This window comes from Ambystoma mexicanum, chromosome 10 (genome assembly GCF_040938575.1).
Source record: "Ambystoma mexicanum isolate Mex_15411 chromosome 10, UKY_AmexF1_1, whole genome shotgun sequence".
Classification (NCBI taxonomy): Eukaryota; Metazoa; Chordata; class Amphibia; order Caudata; family Ambystomatidae; genus Ambystoma; species Ambystoma mexicanum.
Window position 1 is genome coordinate 1,498,227,802 of NC_090932.1, and position 20,545 is coordinate 1,498,248,346.

The 20,545-nt window shown below is 41.7% G+C and overlaps 1 protein-coding gene across 2 annotated transcripts in view; it reads left to right on the forward strand.

Moving 5' to 3' along the window:
* The window catches only part of DENR (density regulated re-initiation and release factor), a 64,964-nt gene extending 48,898 nt beyond the window's left edge, over positions 1–16,066 (forward strand). For both annotated transcript variants that reach the window (XM_069619630.1, XM_069619631.1), the window contains 3 exons: positions 13,594–13,710; positions 15,538–15,677; positions 15,772–16,066. In XM_069619630.1, the coding sequence (XP_069475731.1) occupies positions 13,594–13,710; positions 15,538–15,677; positions 15,772–15,816 (302 nt within the window). In that variant the 3' untranslated portion in view covers positions 15,817–16,066. The remainder of the gene's footprint in view (positions 1–13,593; positions 13,711–15,537; positions 15,678–15,771) is intronic.
* Positions 16,067–20,545: the final 4,479 nt, after the last annotated feature.

Genomic DNA, 20,545 nt, shown 5'->3' on the forward strand with positions numbered 1-20,545 from the left:
ACACCCTTGAATTGTGATCACTTGCGTCTGTCTTTACTGTTGCCACCATGAGTTCCTTACACACCTCTCTGCCTCCCATCTCTGTCAGCCTCTGCAAGGTTTTCAGAGTGCCATCTATCCGTTCCAGTTCCTGTAGACACCCATAGGTTGCCATATCTTCTTCCAAACTAAGCCTTTTGTCAGTTTTGCTTTTCTCTTTAAAAATCATGTTTTTCTTACTTTTGGTCAACCAAGCCATTCATCGTGTTTTTATTGTTTAATTGAACTGATGGACAGAAAGCCAATTTCCGTGAATCCAGAACATGAGGTGCCTTTAGAAGAAGGCTGTTTCTCATTTGAGCTGAACATTCACAACTGGTGGGATTCGCCACAGATCTCTGAGAATATTGTTGTTGAAGACTGACTGCATTAAGCAGTATGTCCACTAATTTGAGTTTAGCTGCCCCTGTGGGTCTGAGTAGTGAAAACAAAAAAAACTTTTATTCACCATGGAAACTGTATTTTACTCTGTTGGTATACATGAATGTCCTTGAGGTCAGACTGCATCGCTCCTTGAAAAGTTGATCTATTTGTGGTTGTCTATAGAGCAAACCTATCTCTGGAGCAATGGATTGATGTACATGTGTGACTTCATTTTCATAAGGTTATTTATTCACCGGGACACGCTCATGCAAATAAAAGGAGGGATTTAAAATTTTAAGCACTTTCCTCAGTGGCACAGCAAAGAATAGTTCCATATTAAGTTGATTCTGGATTGTCATGTTAATTCGTCACTCGTTTGACTAAACATGAATGGGCATAGAAGTCAGCCTGTATATCATTTTGTTGCCTTTTCACCCCTTCCTTGTCACGGTCCTTTCCTAAAATGTGCTGATCTTGCAAGACAACAACTCTGCTGCTCACGCTAAGCATAAAATCAAAATTAGTTCACCCTAAGCCTGCACCCTTACCTGGAGGGACCATTAAATGCTTCTTGCCCGCACTCACTACTGCTCCCCCCCCACATTTTTTTAGACTGAACCTCTGCATATTTGTAAGTACTTAGTTCTGCAGTTATAGCACATTTCCTTCCATTTCTATGGACCCCCCCAAACGTTTTGCTTTTATTTTTAATTCTGACCCGCTCTTTTTGCACTGCAGTGAAGCCTTCAGCTTCACTACACTTGCCTTTGCTCATTTGTCATGGGGAAACTGACCTGTCCTTCAGACTGTCGGTACTGAGAAACATTCCTGCGCTTAGTCATGTTACTTTGTTGCCACTTTTGGTAACTTGTCATCACTCTGGTAACTTTTTATAATTGTATAGTAGGGTACACTTTTTGTTTTGCCCTAGACTAACACTCAAAGGATTTTTGGTTACTCTAGAAGTGCCTAAGGGACAAGCAGTTACTATTTGCTATTTTTTTGGTGCATTTCGATTTACCCTTACTGCGTTTGGCTACTAACTGTGGCTAGTGGCCAAACATGGGCATGCACAAGGTTTTTCGTTTGTTCCTTAGTCGTCTTTTCTCTAACCCTTCTTCTTGCCCTGTGAGGCCAGGAAAATCCTTATATGAACTTCCAGTGCACGGGAAAGCAGAGGCTTTGTGTAGGCTACTGCAGGGCTATGTGTGTTTGCTGCCAGGAAGTGGGGTGTGTTTACTGCCAGGAAGTGTGGTGGAACTATCCACAAACTAGTTTGTGTGTCGAAGTGATATTCATGAGTTTCTGCCGGGGGAGGAGTGTGTGCCAGATCTGTCATTGGCTAGTGGGAGTTTCGACTCTTACCTGGCTTTTTGGATAAGAGGGCCAGTATCCTGTCAAGCTGCAAGACTTGCGAGGGGGAGGAGACCATGGAGGTGTTGGAATTATGCCTGGCGACCAACCTCCGTAGCTGTCCTGGAAGAGCCCTGTCTTGTTGAAGATCTCCAGCAGTCATGCGAAGGAGCTGTGACTCTTGAGCTCAGAGTTTGGGCTACCATGCTGCAGACGTCGCTGTTCCGAGTTGAGTCCTGGAAGTTGGAGGGAGGCGGTGGGTGGGGGGGGGCTTTGAGGAGGAGTCTCAGCTTGTGCGATATGACATGCCTCTGTGAAAATGTGTGGTTCCAGCATCAGAGGGACCTGTGATAGGGGGCAGTCTGACCGCGGCAAGTGAATCCTCTTGCATTTGTTTATTTATATTGCGCACCAGACCCAAGGGTATTCGGGCGTGAAGGCAGAAAGAGGGTTGTTCGTTACAAATAAACAGGGGTACAGCTACGGTTACAATGCTGTAGACATGTAGTGTCAAAAAATCACAGAAGTATGTACAGTGAGTTTACAAGAATGCAGATGTGATGGATAAATAGAGCAGAGCAAATATACAAAATATACATGAGATCCCAAATGACAGTAGGGCGGTGTTAGACATCATGATCTTTTAGCCATTGGATCAGATTGGATCTGAATTGTGGTAAGAGAGATCTTCCCTTAGAGCAGTTGGAAGGGAGTTCCACAGTTGTGCCGCTTTAACAGCGAAGCTACTCCCGCCAGGTTTAGTAAGTTTGAATCTGGATACTAGCAAAAGGTTAGTTAGCTTTTCGTAAGGGGGCGAGAGGCTGTTTGTCTGGTGAATCTGTCTATAAGGTATTGCGGGGCTGCATGGTTGAGGCATTTGTGTGTAAGGGAGGCTGTTTTGAGGATGATTTTGTCTTTAGTGGAAAGCCAGTTGGTAGATCTCCTAACGTCTGATATGTGGGCATTTTTAGGGAAGTTTAGGGCGGCTCTCAGGGCATTATTTTGAAGTGTCTGAATTTTGGAGGTGATGTATTTGTTACTGCCTATGTAGAGGGAGTTGCAGTAATCTAGTTTTGACAGGATTAATGCCCTTGCTAGAATGATGCAACTATTAGGTGAGAGGAAAGGCTTGGCTGCTCTAATTAGCTTGCAGGTGTAGGAGGTGGCTGAAGCCATGGAATTCACTTGTTTACCAAAGGTAAGCGTGGAGTCTATATAGAAACCGAGGGTTTTAACTACTTTGGCTACAGTAATGATGTTATTGTCAATTATGAAGGAGTTGGGGCCCAGTTTTTTGATGTTGGAAGAAGTGCCTAGAATGAGGAGTTCAGTTTTGTCATCATTCATGCATAGACCGTGTGCGGCCATCCATGCCTGGATAATGAGGTAGACTCCTCTATTCACAAAGGCCAAATCCTTGTCATAATCTCCTGTCAACTGGATGAGGATCTGTGTATCGTCTGCATAGTTGGCGTAGGTGATACCAAGACTGTCTAGATCATCGAAAAGGAGCTTTGTGAAGATATTATAGAGGGTGGGAGATATGCAGGATCCTTGGGGTACGCCGCAAGTAATGGGTGCGGGGTCAGCAGCTGCTAGAGGAGAGAAGACTCGCATTGTCCTTTTATCTAAGAAAGACTGGATCCATGCGACTGCTTCCTGGGAGAAGCAGGCTGCCGTGACCAGATGATTACATAGTCTACCAGATCGAATGCGGCAGAGAGGTCAAGGAGTAGTAAGAGTGAAGTTGTGCCTTTATCTCTTAGTGGGTCTATTTGTGCCTTAAGGTCTAGGAGTGCAGTCTCGGTGCCATGCTGTGGTCTGAAGCCGGACTGTCGGACTCCTAGGAGGTGGTTTAGTTCCAGGTGGTGCTGAATTTGTTGGCAAGCTACTTTGTCTAGGATTTTCAATAGGAACGGCACAGTGGTTATGGGGCGGTAATTGGTTGGGATGGAGGGGTCCAAGGTTTGCATTTTGAGGAGGGGGAGGACCCAGGAATGTTTCAGGTTGCTGGGTATGGTACCTGATGTGAAAGAGGCATTTATAAGTTTAGTAATGAAGGGTGAGAGTTCGCGGGCGGCGTCTTTTATGATTTGGGCTGGAAATGGGTCGCCCTGGCAATTAGAGGGTTTGAGGGTGAGGATGACTTTCTCGACTTCTTTGGTGGAGACTGCGAAAGTAGAAGGGGGAGGGGGGGTGTCCAGAGGTTTCAGAGTCGGTAATGGGTTCGTGGTAGCCTCGGAGGGGGTGGCCTATGTTAACAGTGTTTGGGCCAGTTATGGACGCTTTTTTGTTGTTGATCTTTGCCTGAAGCATTGTTATTTTGTTGGCACGGGCATTTTGTATGCCTGTACACCAGTTCTTGTCCTTGAGGCAGGAGTCGGGAGCTTGGGTGGGGGATTCTACTTCCTTCAGGATGGCGAACAATTATTTTGTGTTGGATTTGGCTCGAGTCAACGGGTTTTGTAGGAGGTTTGTTTAGCTAAAATGATTTGTTTTTTGTACAGGGTGGCTAATTTCTTCAGGTTGTTTTTGTTGGTGTCTGAGGGGTCTGATCTCCAGGTTTTTTTCGCTTAGGCGTTTCTTTTGTCTGATGTCTTTCAGTAAGGGTGTGAACCAGGTATTTGGGTGTTGGCGGGGTTTGCTCTTCCTAATTTTCAGTGGTGCGATAGTGTCCAGAGAAGCGAGCATCACTTCATTGTATTTTTCTACCATGGAGGCTGGGTCAGACTGATCTGAAATGGAATTTAAGGTGGGGAGAATGAGGGGGATAAGATTTTCAGAGGGTAATGTTTTTTTTGTTTCTAGTAGGTGCAGTGGGGGCTAGGGTACTGTTGTTCATAGGTGTGGTGGCTTCTAAGGTAAAGGATACCATGTAGTGGTCGGACCATAGCTGAGGCATTATAGAGGTGATAGTAGTTGGGCAGTTATGTTCGGCAATCCAATCGAGGGTTCTTCCCTTGTGTGGGATCTGTGATCTTTTGGGAGAATCCTAGTTCCTCCAGGGTGGTGTTAATTTGTATGGCATTGGGGTCACGTGGGTCATTGAATCCAAGGTTGAAGTCGCCTAGGATGAGGCTTTGAGTGGAGTTTTTTAAATTGTCAGATAATAGGTTCGTGAGGTCTTCCTCAAAGGAGCCTATGGGGCCTGGTGGTCCATAAATCAGGTGGATAATGATGGTTTGATTGTTGGCAATGGTGAGTTTAGCTGTGAGGGATTTGCAGGAATTGGTTTTATGGGGTGAGGAGAGTCTTAGGGTTTGGTTGTTTTTGACAATTATAGCCAGGCCACCACCTCTAGATGTGGTGCGATCCATGCGTATAAGAGTGTAATTGTCTGGGATAGCTAACATAATGGCTGGTCCTGCTGCGGGATGGAGCCAGGATTCCGTGATGGCCAAGAAATCCAAATTCTCAGCATAGGCTACCATAGAGCGGGCCTTTAATAGGGCCCTTTTTATTCCAGGTAGGGCGGGTGGGGCAGAAGGCGGTTGGGCTTTGTGTTGGCATTTAGGGGAGGAGGAATCTCTAAAGATTCGACTGTTGAGTTGTAGTCGGTGTTGGTTATGTGTAGTGGCTTGTTGGTAGTAAGCAGGGTGTGCTTGTTGAGATTAGAGGCGGGTTGGGCATTGGCTAAAGGTTCATAAATTCTTGGGAGTCTGGCGCGGAGTCTAAGGTTGCGCTGTTGGAGGCTGCATGGTTTAATGGCCATGTTGGTTTGCTCCGGGGGTACATTACCATGATGTAGCTGATTCTGTGTTTGAACTAGGTTCATGTTGTGAAGGGTAGTCATCCAATTGTGGCCAATGGTGGTCAAGTGGAGGATGGTTCTAAGTAGAACTGTGTAGAGTAGTGGTAGATGCATAATAGTAGGCTAGTGTAGGTCGAGCAACCTAAGCGCACATTACTAAAACAGGCACGCTAGATGCAAGTTTGCAGGGTGCAGGAAGCAGGCAAGAATAGGTGGGCTGGAGGCTAGTGGGCAGATACAGGCACTTGCAAACCAGTTACTAAAATAGGCTGGGGTGAGTGTAATAGCAAGTACATATGCGATTGAGCAAAAGGGGTTCGCGAGGATTGAGAGTTTGCGCAATGGTTAAGGATGCATGTATAAGCAGATACGGTTGAGCAAGGGGTTCACCTAGGTTTAGAGTTTACGCTAAGCTAGAGGAGGCATATGCAAACAGGGTTCACCTCGATTCAGAATTCAAATTCTAAATCTAAACTAGGTTGGCCTTCTCTACATCTGTTAACCAGGCCAGAATAAAGAAAATCAGTTCTAACAACCACAGCTGTGCCAGTTTGCCTCATAGTTGGCACCCTTGAAGTTCTGCACACTCACTGCTGTCCTCCACAGGCACAAAGATTGAGGTGTTGCTCTTAGCAGCACACGACTCTCTTAAAAAAAAAAATAATAATAACAACTCCATTCTCTGAATGTATACATCTGTTGGCCCCCCTTGTCAGGGTGCACATAGCTCTGTTAATGCACCCTCCACCGTTGGCATCCACACAGCACTATACGGATACATCGCATACAGTGCCTTTTTTCTTTCAGCAACGGGACAAGTTAGTTTGGTGCAGTTTTGGATGTAACATTTTTCTGCTAAAAACATGCTATATACGTTTTTGTCAAAACATTTTTCTTGTAAATGTTCTTGCACGGACACATGAACAGTGCTTTTATAAATACATAGCTGGGGTACCTGGTGTTGCCCGTGTCCTGTTTGAGTGGTGTTTCATGTGCCCTGGAGGATGTTTCTCTTGTCCTCATGTCAGTAAGTCTCGCTTCAGTTTGCTCTGGCATCTCATTTGCCCTAGAGAAAGTTGCTCTTGTCCTCTGGTTGGCAAGTCGTGATGCTGTTTGTTGTGTTTCAGAAGCTCTTCATATTGATTTTCGCTTTGCATCAGATGCAACTTTTCCAAGTGATGTTTGTTTTTTGTGCGGTGTGTGACTTAAGCACATTTGAGAAAATGTTCAAGAAAGATGGATTGTGCTCTCTTCTTGTGAATGAACTTCAGTACACTGTAACCTTGCCATTCCCCATATTTGGAGTCTGTGATAAAAAATGTGTTTACATTTCTTCTTTTTTTTAATTTCCTTTCAAAATGTTTTAATGAACACACTCGAACTGTATACAGTAATAATACATTTCAAAGGAATAACCAACACAACGAACATTTAGCTTCAGACGTTTTTCCAAATTCTGCCTCCTATTACCTACTGTAGTGAATCTGGGTGAGCATCAGTAAATGAGGGTGTCTACGGAGTGAATATTTTGCATCCAAACATAGACTACAATCTTTCAACAGACAAATGAGGATTCCATGCAAAATTTGGTAGCAGTGGGTTCAACGGTGTGAATTTGTTTAGCTGGAAAAACATACACACACACATACATACATTCAGCTTCATATATAAAGATTTAGGGCCCAATTCACAGAAGCGTTTTACTATGGCAAAAACCCATTGGAAAACTCTATGAATAAGGGCCTTGGCCATTCGTACGAATTCACAAACTCCTTACCTCCTTCTCCATTTTATTCACAAATTCAATTGGAATTTTTTTTTAAATGCACATTTGGGCCTGTTTGGCGACACATTTATAGGTCACACCAAATTTGCATAATAGCTGATAACAGTATTCCTGAGCAGGCTGATGTATAACTGGGCTTCTGTGTTTGGGGCCTTAAAGCGACCATAGTGTCCATTTAATAACCATAGCTCATTTAAGTTATCCCACGAGTGTTACAACCCATGTTTAATTCCCCACCAAATATATCGTGTGGGAATTCCACCAGCATAGATAAAATGGCATGGTTTGAGTCCTGCATACATAGCTGTATCCAGCCACGCAGTAGTGTGAAATTAAAACCTACACCAAACCATGTTTTGCGATATTCCACGAGTGACGACCATTCCACACCCAAATGGGCGCCATGAATAAACAACCAGTCTTTATAATGACGCCATTAGAAGAGTACTCTGTAACACTAGTGCAAACCTAGTGGAGTGACGCATGGCTGTGCAGGAACGTTGCAAGATCATAACTCCTGACCTCTCTGTTTTAAGCCCCCTCTGATTTTAACTTTTAATAGCTGGTTTTCTAAATGTGTTGCTGATTAGCCAATATCAAAGGCCTCATGAGAGATGCAAATCTCAGGATTATTGTGCCACTAAGACACCCCGTTTCTCCCTACTACTTTTTCAGCAAGTCACCTGTTTCGCTCCGCTGATGGTGACAGAATTTGTGAATTGTGGTGTGGTACAACCTGATGTATTTTGGGGGTGTCTCTACAGCTAGGAGTGTGGAAATCCTAAAGCCGGACACTCGAGACAAGTTATTTTTTGTCCGGAACACGTTTTTAAAATCTTTTTGGCCCCTGGATAAAAGTAGGCCTGGCAGGTAAACGTCTATTGTTTGGTGCCAGTATCAGGCTTTGCCATTTTCCCAGGTGTTCATTAAGTGGCAGCAGACTTTTGCCTCATTTCTTGCTGTTTATATTGTGTAATCAAGTTTTCTAACATACATTGCATATTGCACACATTCTCTATCCTGATTAAATATTTAACTGGCAGACATGGCATTTTTCATGGAGAATGCCTCTTTTGCCCCTTCTAATTCACTCTGCTGCAGTGATAACTTATTTTCAAGAAAGCAGAAATTAATGTACAGCATTCACCTAGAGATGGATCATGGACTTTGCCAACATCCATCTCATGAGGATGAAGGGTAAATACCTCGATACAGAATGTTTCTGTTCTGGTGGCGAGGGTCACTGCATTCTATGACTAACGAAGTTGCACAGTAGGAGACATTTATGTAGGAGGTGTGAGGCTAGAATGGTTCAAAGCAGTAGGTTGTTAACCCATTGTGTTTTGAACCATCCCTATGACATCCAACCCACAAACCCATGCACTTGCACGTTCTCAATGTCACTGGGCCTAGTAAGATGTTTTGTTCTCCCCTGTTCCCCTCCCTTGCCTTGTCGCGCTCTGAAATACTTGTGTACGAGCACGATAGAAATAAAATATCAATTAAAAAAACGGGGAGATATTTGTATCTGCCCTATATAGGACATACAGGTCCTCCTTTGCCAAAAATTACTTCTAGATTAAATAGTCCTCTATACTCTTAAGAGTGCCACCTGTTCTCAACAGAAGAAGAGTTCCTGGCAGTATAATTCATGAAGCAAAAAAGGCAGTGGTAGGGATCTCAGCCCAGCACATACTCCTCACCCACCAAAGAGACACACACCCACCCAGTAGCACTAATGGGGAGTTACAGGGGACCCTAACCTGGCATTGTCCAACACAATAACAGGATAGACATTATTTGTATAGAAGTAGTCATGCCAGTTTTGGTAGCTGTAAAATTCAAAGATGGAACAGTATCTGCAGTGTTAAAATCCTCAAATGTTCCAATCTCTTGGTGCCCCGCCAAATTGAGAGAACCTTTATACAAAGACGTGGATACCATGTAGCTTATTTTTGATGGTACAGGCCATTCGCATACATTTTAACTTGCAATGTTTACACTTTTTCTGGTGATCAGATTAGCCCACATCGCAGCATTTCCATTAACAAAGCTTTTGCTTAAGAAACAGTGCATTCTAGTAGGTGTAGTCTTGGTTTGCAATGGAAGCAATTTAAATTAAGGAAGCTAGAGATGTGGTTCCCTTGTGCCAGGGAACTAAATTGAAGTAACCCTGCACAGAAGGGGACCAAGCCTTGTTTGCATATGGACTTTCCCCTTTTGTAATGGCTTGGCAGTGAAAAACGATGGTCTGGAGGGTTGCCCAGAGCAATGCCAGAGGTCCAGAATAATTCAAACCCTTCCAGCCATCACCTCTTTTGTTTTCCAAAGGGTATCAATTGTCATCGAGCGCCAGATCTTTCCGTTTACAAGTATTTGTATAAGTAGAACGTAGTATGCCAAATATAGTAGTAAATGCTATAATTAATCCTACTGTGATGCTCCAAAAAATATATATAAAAGCTGAAATCCATTTCAGGGAGGCGTGATGCAGATTATGTACCATGATTTGCTGCTGGCCTTTCCAAAATGTTCAAATGTGGCCTTTATGGGAAAAAGGTATTCCAGTTTGCTAGTAAGTAGATACTGGCGTGCCCATCGTTCAGATAGTTCATACCTGGCTTGATGGTTGAAAGTGACCCCTAGAGATGTGGAACATCGTTTTTTTCCATCAATTGTTTGTTTAATCTGTTTCTGAAATTCTTGGGTATAAGCATAAGAAGTGGCCTTTTATCGGCAATCGCATACATGCCTTCAAGATGCAGTTTAGTCCTTAAATTTGAATCCTTGAGACAGTCCACATACTGTAGATTCCAACATCGTCTGCCTTGACATAATCCCATTATCCATAGAAAATCCTCCCTTTTTGTTTTTTAACAAAATATTTTAATGGTCTCAACTTTTCTAAGAGCAAACGGAAAACTCATTAATAGCGTTACCCTGAGGATTTTCCTCTATGAATCCAGGCCCAAAAACATATTTCAGATTCCAATGTGTTGCTTTGACATATCCTTTCTCTGCTCATGACATCAACCCCATTTTTGTTTTATGCTTTCTCTTGACCATTGAAGAGGTTATGTAAAAACTTTTATGCCGTATAATATGTAATATGTTATCAAAATATCGTTTGGCAGTGACAGTGATATCGGAAGGATAACGCTGGAGCAATGCGCTCGCCTTGGAAGTAAGATGACGCGGAGCAACACAGGTTCAATCTTCGGGGCCGCGCTTGGAAACCTCATGTTATTGAGCGTGTTATAAATAACCAATTACAATTACTGACTTAATATGGGAATTCGATATTTGACCCCCACTGGGACTAGTGTACTGTATAGAGACAGCTTAGGATGTGTATCACTTGTCACTGCCCCTTTCTTACCATTGGGATACAGCTCAGCAGCAGGACCAGTATCCTAGCCAATTGGAAGCCATTCAGTCCTCTCCCGTTTCCTATTGAAAAGTACATCTTGAGCCTATAGAAGTCCAAAGATACCCATGAGGGACAAATTGTATAACTTTGTACCAAAAGGTCTCAGTTGGCCTGTACTCTACTTGGGTGCTCTGCTCCTCGAGAGTCTTCTGAAATGCATTACATAGTTGTTGTGTTTGGTTAGTACTACGTCATACTACGTCAACCTTTCACATTACATTACACTGACATAAAATAACAATTAAACATACCATTATTGCTAAGTGGTATACAAAACTGACCTACTATGAAGTTGATTCAAACATCAATGGAACAAATGTAATTGCGCAATGTATCTGCGGGTGGCTGAAATCAAAGATGTACAATTGCCACCCAGGATACATTGCCCAGAAATTCTCAACGTCGATAAAACCCAGAAATGTGTAATGTTATTAAAAGCAGGACATGTGATTAACAAATGCTTTAAAGTCTCACTTTCTTTTTCATGCCCAAAAAATCGACAAACAATTCACGCATATGATTATTTGGAAATCTTTGAAGATGAGGTTAGAAGACACTTCACTTTTTGTATTCATTGACTAGTTGGTTATAATGCACATAACTGTGTAGTGTTGCTCGTTTCCAAGCAATCCTTTCGATACAAGGCAAATTGAACCCGGCACAGGTTCTGGAGTAAGACACCACCTGTGGTACCCACTTCTAGCATCATATTCTGACATGGGTAAAAAAGTTTAGCATGGACTTTACTCGAAGTAGTAGATAAAAGATTCAAATCTAAAAATAGGTAATCTTTCGGTGGATCTAATATTTTCTGATAAAATAGAGGAAACTTCAATTTCACACACTCCTTCAGAGATTTAATGCCTAGCTCAAATCTAATTGCACACGCCTGAACACAATTCTGTAACTTAAGGACTGTACGCCAGATTGTTGCTTCTTGATTATTCACGGTTGCATTACTTGACTGGATCCTGCAGCCCTTTACTTTCCTTCTACAAGATCGTTTATTTTCATTACAAGCTGTCAGACCCTCCCCTTATTCAATGTGATACAGGTACTTTTTTTTTTTTTGTGTTTTTTTTGTTTTTTTTGTTAGCCCCTGCTCTCTTCCTAAGAATTGGCATTGACTGCTTGACCACGGCTACCACTAGGTGACCAGGGACTACTTTAAACAAAAAAAAGCCAGTTGCCTAGGTTTAGCCCAGTACTACCCTTGCACCCTTAACAGAGAGGAAAGAATCCACCATAACAAATAAAGTTCTTGGCAATGAAGCATCGGGTCTAGTGACTCATTGCATGAATTGATATACATTTGTCTTCCTTTATGCACTCGTGTGAATAGATGGCATGTTTTGTTAACCCATCCTTATCCTTCTGAGATGCAGCAGTCCTTACAGGCTTAGTCTACGTCAGTACTCTGAGCAAGCTGGATGCAAGATCTAAACATACAGCAACAGAGGAAAACGTTATCAACATTATCTATGTGGTTATGGGAAGCCTAGTAACCAAGGGCGCCTTAACCAAGTGTTCCCTTGTATATTGTCTGAAAAGTAAATGATTTGAAACCAATAGGTGTAGAGTGTCTCAATGCTATGCACCAGCAACACAAAACTTTGTCGCTTAACAGCATTTTTGCCCTGGACAGGATGGATAAGGAGTGCCGTCCACAAATCCGCAGTCACTTGACCTAATAGTTTGTAGTATGCTGTGAAATTTCAGCCTAAATATTTGCAAGCGTTGGAGATTGCAGCCTCGAGATGCAGGAGTACAGCTGTGCAGAGTACTTTGCCTGCATCGAGGAACATACACACTATTTTGTGTATTTTCAATACCATGTCATTTTGCAGTGAGTGATGGGAAGTGCCTTGCCCTCAGCAGCTAGCATTTGCAGAATTCAGACAATCACTACAGTGAGGGCGTAGCATCTGCCCTGCCCGGTATGCGGCACTGCCCACGTCAGCTGAAGCAATCTACGCCTCGATTCAGTTGATGACCTGCCTTGATGCACTTTGCCTTGTCACGTTTTGCTGCCATCTGCTCTCGTGCTATGCTGCGATCAGCATTTCTGCGTGGTGTTTGCATGGCAGCTGGTCCAAGACTAGCCCTTGATGCGATGTAAGTGGCCAATGATGTGCTATACAAGTTATGCAACTTAAATCTGCATCTTAACATCTGACTCTCAGCCTTTTTCTCTGACACCCATGCGACTCTGCACTACCATCCTACACCTGCTGACTCCTACCAATTTACAAAAACCACTACACTAAAGTGTGCACACAACCCTACACCCTGCCCTCCGGTAACTACCAGTCTCCCTCAAGCAACCAACCAAATGGCAGCATCTACTTTGTCTCTTATCTCACTAACGTGCGCACAATCCCATCGTTTTATTGGTAGGACCTGAAGCGCAAGAGGCCATGCAAATGGCAAAAGTTGCACTGTAGCAATAACATTTTAACATGCATAAGACATTTCTTGGATAGTAGGAAGGCACCTCGATTTGTTGGTAATGGAAAGGTTCTGGTAACGTGAACGTGTAACCATGTAGACCTCGTCTCAAGAAGCCTTGATCACTTCACCTTTAACGACTTTAGTTTCAATGTTTGTGTCCTTAAACACCAAACAAACCCAGAACGTATTCGTCTAAGTGTGGGCCCATGAACAGTTGTAGAAAAAGGTACAGTAAATTACCTTTTGTTTCCAGTTATACAATTTTATAAATTACTGCAAAAGATTGGTCAACCAACTCCTACAACTTGTATGTATCCCTCGCATAATATTCGTGCTCATATATTTGTCTTGTGCTTCTTGAAGTTTGTTTTATGTGTACAAATTGAACAACCAAACACTTCATTTTTTCTGTTCTCAAAGGCGGAAGAGGCCAGATAAAACAGAAAAAGAAGACTGTACCACAAAAGATTACAATTGCCAAAATTCCCAGAGCAAAAAAGAAATATGTCACGAGAGTTGGAGGGTTAGCCACATTTGGTAAGTCTTCTTGGTCATCTGATAAGTGTATTAACTGTTCAGCAAGCCTAAACCCTAACTTTAGATTGACAAATCTATGAATCATCAAAACCTCTGTCCTGTGCACCTTCTCTGCAGTGGTTAATCCAAGCCTTTTAACATGTCTGGTGTACATAAATCTCATTTCACCTCCACGTTTCTTGTGGATGCACTATGTTCACCTGGATGATCAGCTCCAACAAATACTTATCCCAGATATGCCAGCCTTTGCCTCAGACCCCTCGATTATGGGCTCCCTCTCCCCTCCTGGTTCTCTTCAACATGTACCCCTCCAATCCACTCCAGCTCCTCCTGCATCCACTCCTGGGTGGATTCCCCAGCCCCTCCTGCATCCACTCCTGGGTGGATTCCCCAGCTCCTCCTGCATCCACTCCTGGGTGGATTCCCCAGCTCCTCCTGCATCCACTCCTGGGTGGATTCCCCAGCCCCTCCTGCACAGACTACTGGGTGGATTCCCCAGCTCCTCCTGCACACACTCCTGGGTGGATTCCCCAGCTCCTCCTGCATCCACTCCTGGGTGGATTCCCCAGCTCCTCCTGCACACACTCCTGGGTGGATTCCCCAGCTCCTCCTGCACACACTCCTGGGTGGATTCTTGGTGCTCTCACTCCTCCACAGGTTCTTGGTTTCCCCAACCTATGGCCTGATTCTGGCCCGGAAAACCCTGGTCTGGTTCTAGGATCCCTCCCGTTCCTGTGCATGCCCTCCTATAGATGGGTGCTGCACCAACCATGTTTACTCTCTATAAACGGCCAAATACTTACAACAAATCTGGAAGTAAACCTAGGAAATAACTGACCCATAGCTGTTTGCCGCCTGCTTCTACCTACTCCAAAGATCTATTTGGTTTATTGGTATCCGCCACAGGGAGATAGTCTACTGTTAATGCCAGATTTGAAGAATAACTTTAAGGTAAAAATGTATTTTATAATTTGCATGAATTAATAGGTGCAAAGTAGTGTGGATTAAGAAAGAACAGTTTTTAAAATCGCTTACCGAATACTGCCATTTGTAATGGGAATTACTTTTCTGCTCCCAACGTTTAAAAAAGAAAAGGGGGAGACGGAGCAGAGTAAAATACTCCTACTTCAAATCCTGCCCGGTCGGGTTCTGGGCCCTCTTCATATACTCCCTTCATCCTCCACCCTTCCTCCTCCCGACTATATGTATGTCCTATGATACTATTTCCCATCACGTACCTTTCCACACTTAATTTTTTGCACCACTCCCACTTATTCTCTAAATTGTTAAAAACATTTTGTTTTCTCCGATGAAATACCTATGCCCACTGTGCTAATGTATGGTATTTATTTATTGCAGGGAAGGTGTAACTTGGGTTCATCTCAGTTACCTGCAGTTGGGTAGCAAGTATTTTCTGTTCAGGATTTTGATGTCTTTGTCATGGAGACGTTTTATGCAGTTGTGGATATTCGATAGCCTGATGTATGACTGTCCATGTAGTGTTCTATGCATACATGTTTTAGTTCTGTTATGAACTGCGGAACAAGGTGATCCTAGCCTTCTATTGCATTAAAAGAACTGTGCCTTCAGTATTTACCCCAAAAGATGTATGTTTTGTGGCATGTTTACTCATTTACAGTGAATTGTATTTAGTTTGATTTGAAGTACATTTGTGTTGCTGAAGCCTATCAGGCCTTACATCTTCCTTTATGAATATTAAGGAATTAATTGGGGCTTTGCACGTAGGTCTCATTTGCAGCATGATGCACATATGTATCCATTCATCCTTTTTGACTTTACATTGACATGATTACTTTCTCCTCCCAGAAATTGATCTAAAGGAAGCCCAAAGGTTTTTTGCTCAGAAATTCTCCTGTGGCGCATCAGTAACTGGTGAGGATGAAATCATCATTCAGGGAGATTTTACAGATGACATCATTGATGTGATTCAAGAGAAGTGGCCGGAGGTAAGCTGTGACTACATAGATGAAGTGACTGGATGATTCATATACTTTCACATCTTACAATCAATGTGTTTTTTTTTTTTTTTTTTTTCTTCAGGTGGATGATGAAAGTATTGAAGATCTTGGTGAAGTCAAGAAGTGATTCGACCGTATGCCTGTATTTAAGTAAAGTTATAGTGGACGTCGCCAAAGCAAGGACCGCTTTTGAGAACTTTGTTTTTACTGTACTATACAACTGTGGATAGCTCTTATCATTGGCACTTTGACAATTTCATAATGATTTATTTGTCCTATTTGTTTTTTTAACTGCCAAACATTACTGCTGGGTTTTCCATCATGCTACTGCATGGAGTAAGTACTTAGTTTAATAAACTACTCATTTTGGCCATCAAGTAAGGACTTTGTTTTTGTTTTTTTGTGGAACATTTGAAAGAACAGTTAGTCAGTATTTTTATATTAAACATTACTCTTTCACTATAACATGCTCATCAAGCGAGGGTTTCTAGAATAAAGCAGATGTCATAGGACTGCTATTTTTATATTGCCTTTTATTGTAGATTAGTCTCCATTGCTGTCATGTAAACCTCCGTATTGTCTTATATAATTTAGCATTCTATTGTAGGGATATTTTGTGCTTTTTATTTTAAGTCTTCGGCTCACGTATGTATAACATGCCAGTGTCGCATTCCCTGTGTATACCGTCCCATTCCACAAGTCTGGGAAATGAACAGACGGTGTGGTTTTCAGAAATCCAAATCTCTTTAAAAGAATAATGTAACTGAAACAAAATGGGTCTCCAGCTTTACATCATGGAGATCAACACAATACTATAGCAAAACCAACAAATACCTGCCTATATAAATGTCACTATTATCAGTCCATACAAGCATTAATCCAAACAGTCTTCCTATAGATATTGTATTATAAAATATACTAAGCATTTTTATATTTTCTTTCTACATTTGCTTCAGTCCATATACACTTGCATCATGTTATCATTGAAGAAGTGTATTTAAAGCATTTCATTTTCTCCAGCATCAAGACACGTATGGTATGGGAGGAAGTTACTTGAACAGTTTATTTAGAATACATTTACAATTAATGTGACTATCCTATGCAGGAGTGAGGATGTGAATGTGTAGGTTATGTGTAAGCCATTTGACTGCGGACAATTGCCAGCTTTAATTTGCCGCCTGTAGTTTTGAAGTAATGGTCTCAGGGCTCAGTTTACTTTATCCTGAACCCAAATGGACACTGTGTTCTCATAATGCGTGGAGGCAGGTTTCTCTAAACATACATGTGCAACTTTCGCTAAACAGGAGTGTTACTTGCAGGCTATGTGTATGGATGTGACTTTGAATCCAGCTAGTTATGCTTCTTAAAATTCACTTGTGACTGTGTACTGCATTCAATCTATTTGCGTGTGAGAATTTTAATATATGTATGTCTGCACAGCTTTAATTTAGCATGTATAGGTTTTGGGCTGGAGCGGTTATTCACCAGTAAACATGTACAATGTTTAGAGGAAAAAACCGTATCTTCCGTATTACAAATGAAACGGTTTGTGCATTCAAAGAGAAGAGATTTCAGAGGTTTGCACTTCACACAATCCTTATTAAATAGAATTGGCTCCCTTAGCATGCATTTCTGTTGCACAAACACCTAATCCATGTCTATAGCCTCCCCCAGCCAAATGAATGCATGAGATCTCAGACAAAAGTATGCCACTAATTACATTTTAAATGGTGCTTAATTTTACAAATGCAATTCCGCATGTGTCCCCCAAATACATTCCGTTTTTAATTTTCGTTTTTTCAATGCAAAGTACATTGGTTTTTAAAGAGGTAATTCCTTCTGTGTCCCATGCAACTGAAATGACAGGAGGCATTTGAGTATTGGCATCTGTGTGTTCCAGTTCTCAAATTTCATTCCTGGAGTGCCCTTCATTTTTATTTTTCCATGTTTACCCATGTCAATGTATATGGACAGTTCGGGGTTGAAAATGTGACTTCTGATTTTGGAGAGTCTACAGGGGACGCAGCCTGAAATCAATCATTCAGCAAACTCTCTCCCCATGTGGCTCTCTGGAAACCAAATTCCAAACAGACTGCTCATCCTTTCAATGGACTGGTTTCCAATATGCCTGAGGTCAGTCCTCAAAATGTCACCTCTGCCATCTGCAGTTCATAACCCAAAATTGATTTCCCCAAATCCCATAATCCTAATTCTCTGTTGTGTGTATGCAATTATATATCTTTCGAACTCTCAATATTAAAATGGTGATTTCGTTTGTAGGACTTTGCTCTGGGTGTGAAAATGCAAGATTAATAAAAACTTATATCAGATTCTGTGAATTGATGCACAGATTTAGATACTTAACAACAATAAAACAATCTCTGCAACCATTAGCACAGGATTAAAATGTATAAACTGAAAGAAGCAAAATGTATGGCAGTACTAAATGAAGGCAATTCTACTGTCACGCAGGTAAAGACAAGATTTTGAAAACATATACTATTGAATGAAGTCTAAATTCAACTGACAATGAAGCACACAAACAATCTCAGTAACCAACAACACAGGACTGTGAATATATGAACTGAATGAAACAAAATATATGACAGTACTAAATGAACCAATTCAACTGTCAAGCCAAAAAACGTTTGGACTACTAAAATATGACCTATCAACATACAAATTGAATGAAGCAAATTCAACAAACAAAAGCTCATTATGATTGAGATTGCACAATAAAACCTCATGTTTATATTTACACAAAGTATACTGTCATCATTGATCTAGATTAAATATTTTACAAACTAAAGTGAAAGCGCAACATATTTGGATTCCTACATCTTTTCAATCAATTATACTACCGTGGCCAGCTTCGGGGTTTAGAATCCAAGTTAGCAGCCCACTTTTCAACAATCTATTATCAAACTACTGGTGAAGCGCCAAAGTGCTGGTAAAAAGCTGGTTTTCTGTCAACAAGTTTGTGGAACAGTATACAGAAGGGGATAACGAACGAAGAGTAAAAGCAGGAGCAACCCGTTATAAAAGATCCTATCTGGAACAGTACCTGATAGGAGAGTACACCAAGCCTGTTCAGTTCTGCATTGAGTGAAGCAGGAGTAGAGCACATGCAAAGACAGCACATCGGGGTCTCGGAGCCATATTAAGAAAGGAATAACAAACAAACTGTAAAAGTTGAAGTAAACTTTACAAAGTATCCTATATGGAAAAGTACCTGACAGGAGAGTACACCAGGCTTGTTCACGTGGACATTGAGTAAAGCAAGTGTGGGGAACCCATGGATCCCGCACACCATGGTCTGGGACCCATACAAAGTCACACAAGGCCCGCAAGAGCAAAGCACACGGGTCAAGGACCCATACAGGAGTGAAGAAAGAAACAGCCAAGGGGCCGATGCCCGGAGCAAGTCAGGGAGAGCCTGAGAGAATATAAAGGGGCCTAGTGACCCATCCAAATGGAGAATAAAAGCAAAGAGAATTTTCCCCCTGAGATAAGAAAATGATATGTTGTGATCAGGTTTACAATTGGAGAGAACAAGGGGAAGGCACCCCCCCCCCCTTTGATACTTCAGAACTGTGTGTAAAGAGTCACTCGTGATTTCCCAACAAGAACTGAACATTAAAAGGTCGATATACAGCATGAAAGAAGCCTCCTTCTGGATCAAGAAGACAGTTTTTTCCTTAGTTTAGCATGTAAGTGACTGAAATAGGATTGGACGGTGGACATTTATTTCTACAAGACATCCTGACCGAGTCTTTAGTGTTTTTGTTGAGGTTGGGCAACCCCTCATAGTAATGGGGAAATATAGGTTTTTCCTTTTTTTTTAAATATATATATATTTTTTAATATTAAATGTCTTTGATAACAAGTATGCCACCACTGTGTCAGGCTTGTACCTCTGCACCCTTAAACTTGCCAACATTTGTTTGGTAGGATGTTGATTCCACCTGAATCTTAAGAATTAATTACGAATAAACCTATCATGATGAATAGTCAAATATGTGGCAACAACATGTTTTTTGTGATTGTAGAAAAGATGATTCGATGAGGGCTAATTATGTTGATCTTCAGGTGTAGATATGGTACAGCAAATCCTTTGACAATGCCACAAGTTCTTCCCTATATGATCCAATTGTGCCCAACATTTAATCACAAAACTCTGCAACATGTATCTCTTTTCCACAATAAAATAAAATTTAAGTTTTTGTACATCGATTTAGTCATAGGAATTATAATCTTAGAAGAAAAAAAACACCAAAGATTTCCACTTATCCCTTTTCACCAAAGAAGAGAGGTCACGCACAAACATTATAGCAGCCAAAGGAATGGAATTTGGGATCTGTAAACCTCTCACCCAAATAAGACCTTCCAATTTAAGAAAGTTGGAGAAGGTAACTCCAAAATCCAATATGAAAAAACAGTTCCAAGGTGAGTGAATGCACTTTGACAGAACAAGCAAGTTTAATGCACAGATTTACATAATTACACATTCTAGTTACGTCCTCCCACGATCCCCATTGGCTAACGCTATGCATAAAATCTAATTATCCCTTACATTCTCGAATTCCATTAGATGCATGTTACTAAGCATAATTCCCTTTTTACGTGGTCTAACATCTTGAAACAGAATAGTGTTTTTTTTTACTCTGAACATTTAACTTGTTCCATTTTTCAGAGAAACTTTAACCCCATACGTGATGTGCTAAGCTTTTGTCAGAATTCTTCAAAACAAGAGGAGAGAAACAAATGATCATTCTATTGATTAAGCGTTGAACATCTTATTGTCCCAGACGTGCTGGAGTCCCGATTCCTTCATGTCACCTTTTTTGCCACTACCA